The sequence below is a fragment of the Cannabis sativa genome, chromosome 5 (genome assembly GCF_029168945.1).
Source record: "Cannabis sativa cultivar Pink pepper isolate KNU-18-1 chromosome 5, ASM2916894v1, whole genome shotgun sequence".
Classification (NCBI taxonomy): Eukaryota; Viridiplantae; Streptophyta; class Magnoliopsida; order Rosales; family Cannabaceae; genus Cannabis; species Cannabis sativa.
Window position 1 is genome coordinate 75,688,253 of NC_083605.1, and position 12,017 is coordinate 75,700,269.

Genomic DNA, 12,017 nt, shown 5'->3' on the forward strand with positions numbered 1-12,017 from the left:
TATTTGAAAGTGTTTGGTATATATTATTATTAAGAGGTTTAAAGTTAGAAGTGTGTTTTTTTAGTATTTATTAATGAAAATTTGATGGGAGGGAAATAATTTTGTGTGGTTTTGAATTGGTGGGATTTATCTTGTTTGTAAACCTTGTGTTTTATTTGTGGTCATGGATTTAACAAAAGGGTTCCATTAGATTATTGCCACGTATGAGGTTTTGTTTTGTTTGCATGCATGCATGGTTTTGTTTTTTTGTTATATAAGAGTGAAAATATCTACGTGGATGAGTATGGGGATGAGAATGGTGTCTAGCCTTCTAGGTAGGGCAAAAAGATCCTTTTATTTGGAGTGGGTCGGAGTTTCGATCTGACGGATCAGTTCTGATTTGAATTAATCAGATCACTTATCTAATCTTTGCTCTGATCTGTCCCGTCTAATTTAGGGTTTAGGGTTTAGATCGATGCCCCAAAAAAATTATTTTAAAAATACACATATTTTCTTAATATGGCTCAATTAGTTTTAGGGTCGACTTTAGAGGTGATTAGGGTTGGGCTCAGATTAAGGCGGACTAGACCCGCACCTAAGACCCACCCAATTCATGGGCCTAAAAAATATATTTTCTCGATGCATATTTTTAGGAGAGGAGATTACACTCTATACCCTTTTTATACGGTCATCTTTTATTTTTACCCTCTTTTTAAAGTCTATCATTTTTACCTCTTTTTTTAAACATTGTACCAATTTCACCTAGGGATGCACATTTTCCCTATGGGGATGGTGCCCCGCGAGGACCATTCCCCGTCTAAATGGGGAACGGGGCGGGGACGGGGATTAAATTTTGTCCCCGAATGTTAAACGGGGCAGGGGTGGGGATGACACTCCCCATCCCGACGGGGACCCGTTTAATTTATTCATTATTTTTTATTAATATTTTATATTTTATAAATGCGTTTGTATTTTTTTTAGTATATTAATATCATTTTTACAATTTTTAAAGTTGTGTTTTTGTATAATAATTACTATATTGAATAGTAAATAATATGTAATATTTTATCTTTTATGTAATTTAATAATTTTATACATTTAATTTTTTAAAATAAATTTTATTTCTACAATAGGGGATTCCCCGCCCTGTCCCCGCCCCATTAGGGGATTTCCCGCTCCGTCCCCGATGGGGAATAAGCGGGGATGGGGATTAAAATCCTTAACGGGGATGGGAACGGGGAGAGCACTCCCTGCTAATTTCCCGCCCCGTGTGCATCCCTAATTTCGCCCCTATCACTTCAAGATACTCTCCATGTAACTCTCTTATGTTAGGGTATTTTAGGTACAATACATAAAAAAAAGGTATGTTTCAATTAAATATAAATTTAGAGGTAAATTTGATTAATTGATTAATAAAAGTGGTATTTTTAAACTTACCCCTATTTTTAGTAATTTTTAAAGCTACTACATATTTTTTAAATGAAAGAATTCATAATTTTTATTTTTTTAAGGCCCACCAAATTTTAAAACTGACCTTAGAGGTTACATATTGTTATTAATATAATTTAATATCGAGTATCACATATTTTAATTTAATAAATAATATAAATACTACAAATTCTAATAATAATAATCTTTTTTTGATAAGTGCCTCTCTCAGTTTGATGTCCACTTGTTTTGGAGTTTTTTTTGGGAGGCTGAGAAAGGTGATCATTATTCATTACTATTTGAGAAAAGGATTGAGTGACTTTTTTTTTCGTATATCTTTGAAAATAATTCATACTTATTAAATATATTAATTACTCTCTTATATATATTCAATCGACTTAGAAAATTGGGTTAATTACATATCTTTATATATATATATATAAATATTGATTAAAACTATGGGAGCAAAAACCCAATTATTAATCAGCTTACCTATTGTGCTTGTAAAATTAAGGCAGTTTATTTTTAAATATTATAGTTGTTTGGTTTTTTTTTAGACTTTACCCCACATACTGAAATTTTTAACTTTTTTTTTTACTGTAGAGTTGAATTTTTTTAAAAAAATATTATGTATTTTTTATACTGTGTACTGTGTTAAGTTTTTACTGTTGTTCAAGGATTGTTTTTTAGTTCTTTTACTATTGTTTTAATAATTATGTATTGTTGTTTTACGGTTATTTTATAAAAGACAGTATTTTTATAAAAAAATCCATTTAGCAGTAAAATTATAAATTTTTGTCCAAAATTCAGTATTTTTGTAAAATCTTTTTTTTTTTTTATAGTTTATTTATAGTTGTTGTGAGGTTGATTTGTAGTTATTTTTTTACTTTTTGCTAAGCAAAGTATATTTTTTGTAATTTTAAAAGTGTATTTTTATAAATAAAAACTCTAAGTCGTAAAATTGTAAATAAAAAATAAAAAAATAGTATTTTTAAAAATTTCACATATTTTTGGGTCTATTCATTATCCAAATTCTTTCTGTACCATTTTCTATTATCCTTGAAACAATTAATAGATATGAATGAGGATGCATGTATATTCTGTTAGAAATTTAATCACCAAAATACTAATTCACATATAGTTTAGAATACTTTTGAGTATTTGATTGATATGGAAGACATACGTGATCAGTCCATTAAAATAATCGAGAAATAATAAGGGAAATTTTCAAAAATACTGCAATTTTAGTTAATTATTATAAAAATATTGTCACACGGAAATCTTTTCAAAAATACTGTATTTTTATAAAACACCAGTAAAACACAAAGCAGAACAACTCAAAACAACAGTAGAATACCTACAAAACACCAGTAGAATAACAGTTAAAACTTAACACAGTATACTGCAGTATGAAACTTATAAAAAATCACTGGTAAAAAAGTAAAAAATACTGTCTGATAATATGTTTGTAAAAAAATGGCAAAAGTTTGTAGACCATGTAAATTTCCCAATAATAAAGATAATTACATAATTGTAACCATGGCCGGTCCTCAGTTGAAATAATAAAGATAAGTATTTTTATTTTAGACTTTTACTATTAAAATAAATAGTATTTTTAAAAATTATTAAAAAAAATTATATATTTTTTAAAAGGTATTTTTTTTATTTGGGCACATAAAATGAGTGCACCCTAAGCGCAGGCCTAGCCTATTTATGTCTAGGGCCAACCCTGTAACGTGTGTATTTATAGAGTTAGCGATGAGATTTAGTAACTAAATCTAATTGAAATGATTATTCTTCTTGAGTTAATTAGAAAAACTTACATTTTTGTTTCAACTAAATATTACACAAATGTTAAGTTTATTAACTGACTAAAAAATTTAAGAGTACAATAATACATAAATCCTAATTTTAAGGGATAAAAGTTAAAAATAAAATAGCCTTATAATAAGTGATGAGCAAGGCCATTCTATCTTAAATATAGGTCGGTAAATGTGTACTTACAAGTTACAACCCTACTTAAAAAGACCTTTATTTTTTTAAACGCCTTTTACTTTGTTGTAAAAAGATCTCTAACTTAAAAAAAATATATCATATTATCTATAGCATTATATGGGTGACTATTCAATAGTTACATTTTTTTACCTGTAATAGTAGGTTACTAATAAGTAAAAATTTTATTTTTAGAATTAATTAATTATACTTAATTTAATTTTAAAATATAATTGATCTTAATTAAAGTTTTAAAAAGAAATAAATTAACAGGTTAATATCAGGTTACAAGTCATTTTTTATTTTTTTTATTTAATTTCTAAATTAATTACAACCATTTAATAGTGATCCAATAGCTAAAAAAAATGTAACCATAATAGTTACAATAAAAATGTAACCATTAAAATAATGGTTACATTTATATATATATATAAAATATCACATTTTTGTATTGGATCCCCAAGTAAAAGTATGCAACAAACACATAGAATAAATTTGTTAAAAGAGTACCATTTAACATGACATATCGCTATAAATTTATTATGATACAAATTTTGCATAATACTATATTGTGATCTACTTTTTGTTATATGAGATATGTGCATCACAATTTAGCACACCATTAAAGTAGATTTTTGGTAAAGTGAACTATATTTTATATTTGCATTACTTATTTACATTTCTATTGAAGATGCTCTAATATGTATATTTGTACGAGTATCTCTAATTTAAATTTCTTATAGCTCAAAAATAATAGACTTACGTCTAAGACTACCATACCATCCACATACAAAAAAAAAAAAAAACAAATAAATAAATAACAAAAAATCTCTAATTTTATTTTTAAAAAATACCATAATATATATTTTTACTATTATTTTCTAAAAAAATACTTAATTGATTTTTTAAGATATTACATTTAATATTTGATGAAGAGAAGATTTGTTTCCTTGTAATAATTTTTTAAATTATTGCTTCAGTGGTATATGGGATTTTTGTGAAAAATATCTCATATTTTTTTTTTTATTATTATTTTTAGCTTTAATAATATATAAAATGTAATAATTAATAAAGACAACTTGAAAGAATAGGTCCGTGAATTCCAACAGGGCAATTTGTATTTTATTAGAACATAATTGGAAGAACAATTAATCTTTCCATTCCCAATGAAAATAATCACAATTAATATTATTTCACATGATTCATTATTGGAAAGTTATACAAATTATTATAGAAATATTGCTTTTCACAAGATAACATATTTATATATTACATATAATTATTTATCAAATTATTAATTTAAACTTTTCATTTCATTGAAAGGGTTGGGATGCATGTCTCAACCTTAAATATATTAGTATATTAGTTATGGTTTCAAAATGTATTAGTATAGTAATTATTGAACAATTACATTTTTAAATATTATTTTGGTAAAAACAATTATATTATAATTTTTTACTATTTTCTTTTACAATGTCACTACAACAAACACCATTAATAGGGGCGGAACAGTCCGCTGGTAATAATCCTGAAATCCGCCGGTATTGTGCATTAGCGGCGGGGATCCGCCGGTAATAATCCGCTGGTAATAACCCGTCGCTATTAATCATTAATAGCGGCGGACTGACACATCCGCCGGTATTAATGATTAATACCGGCGGACCAATAGCGGCGGGGTCCGCCGGTAAACACGCGTAAATATGGCCAAATCTGAACCATTATTACCGGCGGGTGTCCGCCGGTAATAATGGTTTTTAAAAAAAATAAAAAAAATGAAATAATTTTATTAATAAATATTATAAATAATTATTTAATTAAAAAACATTTATATTTAATTAAATATTATAAATAATATTATAAATATTTTTTCTATATTTATTTAATTAACTTTTTTCAAATTTATATTATTAATAAATATCAAAATTAAAATTAATAAATCCACAAATTATCATCCATACATTATTTAAAATTAAAAGATTATTATCCATACATTAATTTAAACTTAAAGAAATCCAAACATAATTAAAATTAAGATACACTAATTAATATTGTCTTGATTAAACAAATCATCTTCAAAATTTGAGCCAGTAGCATTTAAGTAATATCAGGATTTGGTGCATTGTCCTGAGCTTGCGATACTGGCGGTGATGGGTAATATGGTTGCTGAGCAGATAAAATCTCCGGAAATTGTCAAGTCTGTCGTTGTTGTGCTAAATTCAGAGATTGTTGTTGTTGCGAAACATTTGGAGATTGTTGTGGCGAGAAGTTCGGGGGTTGTTCTTTGGCCCGACCGGGGAAAAAAATATGGATTTTGTGGACCGAAAAATTGACCCGGAGAAGTTTGCTGCATTGGACCCCCAAAAAACATCGGCTGCTGAGATGAACTCCCAAATTGGCCCAACATCGGCTGTTGGGACTGTGATCCTCCAAAAAAATCAGAGTAGAAAAATTGACCCGGAGAAGTTTATGCTATTTTATGAATATTTTATGCTATTTCAATTTACTTTGTCTTTTATGATTTTATATTTAATTTGCATTATTATTATTTCAAGTTTTATATATTACCATATTATTTAATGTTTTCATACATAATTTTAATTGTATTTTTTTTAATTAAACAAATAGTTGAAGTTATATTTAAGTATATTAAAATTACTTTATTAAGTGTACTAAAAAAATATTTTAGTTGAAAAGATTTTTTTTTAACCATTTAGTATATTTTAGTAAACTTAGTAAATTATTTGAATACAGTAAATTAACTTTAAAAAGTTAAATTATGTTTTTTTAGAAAATTAAATAAAAAAATCTTACTAATTTAACTAATTTAATTATTTTTCTTCAAAAAATTAAATTAAAAAATCGTATTTATTTTTTTTATTAAAGTATATAAAAATTGATTTAGGAATTAATTAAAAAGAATTAATTACTATAATTATTTTTATTATTTTTTATGATAACATAAAAATATATTAATTCATTATTAATAATTAAAATTCTAAAATATTTACATAAATCTAAATTAAATTTTATACTAAAAATTTATATTAAATTCTTTTTTTTTTGGTCACGTTTTTTATTCTTCTAAACTTCTAAAATTTTAATTTTAAATAAATTTTATAACATAATATCACATTGTAACTTACAATCAAAAGTAAACAACAAACCAATTATATATAAAATTATACATTTCACACATACACATAAATAAAATACCAATTTAAAAAAATTAAATAAAATTCTCAATAATACAAAATAAAATAAATTTAAACATACCATAAATATATATTTATATATAATTGTATAATATAAAAATATAAAAATATATATTACATAATATATATAACATAAAAATAATTTTTTTCATTTTAATTATATACAATAAATATATATTTATATATAATTATATAATATATACAATAAATATTTATTTATAAATAAAAAAAATATAATATATACAATAAATATTTATTTATAAATAAAAAAAATATAATATATACAATAAATATTTATTTATAAATAAAAAAAAATTAATATATATACTTATATATTAAAAAATATATAATAAATCTAAAACATATATTTATATATAAAAAATTTAATATATACAATATAAAATTATTTACAAATTAAAAAAAACAATATATATAATACATATACTTATACAAAAAAAATATAATGTATATAATACACCTATTTATTTTATATATTAACAAAAAAAATATATATATACTAAGAAAAAAAATATTAAAGTGTATATAAAAATATATACATTTTATATATCACAGCAAATAAAAAAACCCTAAAACTAATATATAACACAAATTTATATTACATACCAAAATTAAAAACCCTAAAAAATCACAAGTCACACATTTATATACAAAACTAATATATAACAGAAATTTATATTACATAACACAAAAATCTCACAGAAAATTAATTTTATTTAGAAATTTCAAACTAATTACAAACACATACATATATTACACAGAAAATTTATCAAAAATATATACAAAACACATACTTGAAAATAAGAACCGACGGTTGCGGTGATGCGACAGTGATGGTGCGAGGAGGTCCACTGCCACGGTGCAACCGAGAGAGGAACCAGAAAAAAATATATGGAACCAGAAAAAAAAAATTACTTTGTGGAAATGAGGAAAATGGAAATGTAAAGGGAAAATGTGAAGGGAGTTACCTGAAGCAATGAAATCCGTGGTGGAGCAGCGCCGGTGGTGGAGCAGCGCCGGTGGTGGTGGCTGCAAACCGAGAGAGGAAGGGGAAATGTGGCTGATAAAAATTTAAGAGAAGTGGGAAAATGGGGAATCTGGGTTGGGGTTTTTTTTTATATAAAAATTATTACCGGCGGGGCCCGCCGGTATTAATTTACCCGCCGGTATTAATATCAGTACGGCGGACCCCCGCCGGTATTGGTCCGCCGCTAATAATAATAGCGGCGGACCCCGCCGGTATTGGTCCGCCGCTAATAAATTTTGAAATAAACCTTTTCTGTTTTCCCGCACTTAATATATCACCTAATATTAGCGGCGGGCTGTCCGCCGGTATTACCAAATGCCCGCCGCTAATTATTATTTTATTTATTTTTTTAAAAAAAAAAATCAGAAAATTGGATTATTACCGGCGGACCCCCACATCCGCCGGTAATAACCTTATTATTAGGGGCGGACCTTCCCCGCCGGTAATAGGTCCGCCCCTAATAACCAAAATTGTTGTAGTGTGTGTTGCTCCTAATTTTGCCCAATATAAGTGGACCAACCGGACAGGGACACATGGACCAAAAGATCTCAACATTTAAATTAATTGCTAAATCTTTATGAAGAAAGGCAACATCCGGGACCTGCCTCCCGGAGAAGGCATACAAAGTCCCCTATACTCCCGGAGGCCTAAGTGATATCAAAGCATCTCCGTGAGGTGTCAGGTTTCCCCTGAGCAGTCATCTCGTATTTAATGCCGCATGGGAGGAAACGTGTTGGGACTGCTACACGCAATAAAGTCTGACGACACAACCCCCAATCTGCACCTACGAAGCTATGATCACTTAAGTCTATTGACGGTTACACTGCGAAGAGTCACGTCAATCAAAAGGCAATAAGGACATTCCACATAAAAGCCCTACAGCACCTAGGAATTTGACCATGCATTACCCATGGTATATTCATTGGGAATACCCAACTTTATAGGTATTTACAGAAATACATGTACTATAATCCTGGGAATCACCCCACCAAAAACACTATAAATACCCCCTTAAAGCTCATTAAAGGGGGCCGAGAATTTTGGATTGCATAAGTGCAAGAAGAGTAAATACTCACCAAGAACATTCTTTGTATTTAATACACTCATAAATACACAGACTCGTGGACTAAGGCTCATTAACGCCCAACCACGTAAAAATCCTTCTCTTAATTTCTTACAGTTCTCTAATCTTATATTATTTTATTGGTTGCCGAAAACCTCGGTCAACACAATGTATTTCACATATTATTTTGTAAAAAAAAAAATCAAAATAAGTCTATTATGCAAAATAAACAATAAACATGTATCCTATAGTAAAATAAGAAAGTCGAATTTTGCACGGGATTGGTCGATATTGAGCATTATTTTTTGTGGGGTCTTTGACTAGGGGTAGCAAAATAGGTTTCGACACGGTACACGAATACGAACACGACACGAATTGTACAGGTTAGAGTCAGGAACATTAGGCATGGGTCGAAAACGAATCGACACGACTTGATACAAAATAAAAACGGATCAAACATGACACGACACACTTAACACAAATTCGACACGTTTGACACATTTTTTTTAAATATAATAAAATAATAAATTATTAATAATAATATAATTATATAAAAATATATATATTTAGTGATTTAATATTAAGTTAAAAAAATTTAAATTTATTTTTTCTTAACATAAAATTAAAAATATTTTAAAATTTTTAATTTTTATCATATATAATAAACTATATATACATAAATGTGTATACGTTTTCTAATGGAACTTAAATCTATCATTTTTCTCTACAACTCTAGCTTAAATAATAACAAAATAGGTCACAGTGGGTCGACACGAACACGACACAATTTTTTACGGGTCGGGCTAGGGTTGAGAAAATTAGACACGAGTTAAAAAACATGTCGACACGTCTGACACGAAAAATAGAAGCGAGTCATATAAAATATAGTACAAACACAGCATGATAACACATTTTGTCACCCCTAATCTTGACTAGTTCCGTGTATGAATGTAACACAGAGCATTTTCCTGTCTTGTCCTAGAATATACAATTCTAAAATATTTTTTACATTAATAACTGTAAATATGAAATGTTGATACACATAAGTCATCTTTTCGCTATCTTTCTTATAAAAATGAAATTTATTTTATCAATATGGCAATGACTAGTGTCTTTTTTCCACTTTAACTAGTGTTTCATAACGTATATTGGTTATTTATATTTTTAAGTAGAGAATTGTTAAAAGGTATTATTAGTGTCTAGCACTATTTTCGGTGTCATATCACTATTAGTGTAATTAAGTATCGAATCTTATATGAAAATAGTTTTTAAAAAATATAGTTATAACCAATCGTAAACGCCACTTATAAAATACTCCTTCAAGTACAATTAACCGAAATTTAGGTTTGAACATATCATAAATAGAGATAAACTTAATAATCACGGATTAATTAAAAAACTTATAAAGAATACAAAATATACTAATTAAATTAATTATTTAATTAAGGAGATGCCTATTTTTAATTAGGACAAAAATAAAAACAATATGAAAACACATAAATCCAAACCGCCTAAAACAATAGAAATTTGAATTTAGTCACCTTCCTAATCTTAACTGTCGTTTTTCCCTATTATTTTAACCTTAAAATTTACCTTATTTTCTGTTCTTTGGCCTTGTACATATCAAAATTATTTATATATATTTATATCGAATACCAAAATTGATAAAAATACTATTCTTTTAAAATGGTGAATTTTTCTGTACTTTTTCTTCATTATTTATATTAAATTATTATTACACCACCAACGGTCAAATTTCACATGCTGCCCTATTAAATGTTTTCTACCCAAAAAATAAAATAAAAAAAATTATTCACTAATTTGTCATTTCTGACACAACCCCATTATTTTCCCACTATTGCATGTAATAAGATTCTCACAATTTAATTCAATTTATATATATAAACACAATAAGTGTAGTGTAGAGTAGTGTACTACTTCTATTTTTATTTTTGTTTGTTTGTTTTTTTTCAAATGGGGAATTGTTCTCCAAAATCATGTACTTCTTCTACCAATGTTTCATGTGATAAAAATAGTCCTAAGAAGAACTCTTCCTCTATAAGGGTCCTCAAAGATTCAGGCTCTATTCTTGAGTTTAAATCTCCTAAATTAGCTTATGAAGTTCTTAATTCTCACCCCGGATATGGTATTTTCAAACAAGGTCATGGATCATCACCCTTGTCCGAAAACGAGAATTTAGTAGAAGGAAAATTCTACTACCTTCTTCCGTTAAAGAGTAATAATACTATGAAAGCTGAATACATAGCTGCTGCTGACGCTGATGCTGATAAGACAAATAAGAAGAAAATGTCATTGTCTCATTCAGCGTCGGCTGAGTTTGTTGATAATTTGGCGAGTGGTAACTCGGGTATGATGCAAGTGTTGCCCTCGGGCGGAAATGGGGTTTGGAAGGTGAAATTGATGATTGACACTAAACAATTGGAAGAGATTTTGTCTGAACAAGGTAACACTGAGGCTTTGATTGAGAGAATGAGAATGGTTGCTTCTTCTTCTTCTTCTGGACCACTCACACCTAGACATAGTAAGAGTAAATGGAAGTCTAATTTTTCTAACTTGTTCAATAAAGATGATCATAGTTAGTTCTTTTTTTGTTTTTGTTTGATGGGTTTGTTAAGTTTAGTAGTGCCTTTTATATTTTTCCTACTTGAAACTTCATGTTTTTGTAGGAGAGATTATTATTTTTAAGTTTTGATTATCTCATAATGTGTTTGGGTTAGTTTTTATGTATGTTGTTTGTACATGTAAACAAAGAAAGAGTTTGATTTTTTAACTTACTCTTATTTAATGTGCAAGAATAAATATGTATATATTTATTGTTTTTATAATGATCTTGTGAGTATTTGTTATGGGATAAATCCAGTCTTTTTTTTTTATAAATTAATCAAAAAAATAGTCACATATTAAAATTAATTAAAATCTACTTACTTTTATAAGTTTATTACCAAATATACTTTTATTTAACTAAATATATTAAATTTAATGAATCGTCTTTATAATAAATGGTGGAAATAAAAAAAAAATATAAGAAAAATATTAACGTGTTGTCATATATTTCTTTTGATTTTCTTTTCTTGATTATTATTATTTTTGTGGACTTAAAATAAACGTCTTTAATATCAATATATATTGTATAATATATGTTTTTCATCTGAATAATTTTGTTTTAGAGAAATAAAAATTAGAAAGAGGTATGAAATAGGAGTATAATGGGTATAATGATTTAAAAAGAGGGTATTAACGATGGAATTTAAAAAGTAAGTTAAAAATGAGTTGAGTT

At 27.1% G+C, this 12,017-nt stretch overlaps 1 protein-coding gene across 1 annotated transcript; it reads left to right on the forward strand.

Annotated features, from left to right (window-relative positions):
- Positions 1-10,605: 10,605 nt before the first annotated feature.
- LOC115716979 (uncharacterized) lies at positions 10,606-11,582 on the forward strand. The gene has a single exon (XM_030645904.2). It carries the CDS (start codon positions 10,694-10,696, stop codon positions 11,318-11,320), a length of 627 nt encoding a protein of 208 aa, XP_030501764.2. The 5' UTR covers positions 10,606-10,693; the 3' UTR covers positions 11,321-11,582.
- The last annotated feature ends 435 nt before the right edge of the window (positions 11,583-12,017 follow it).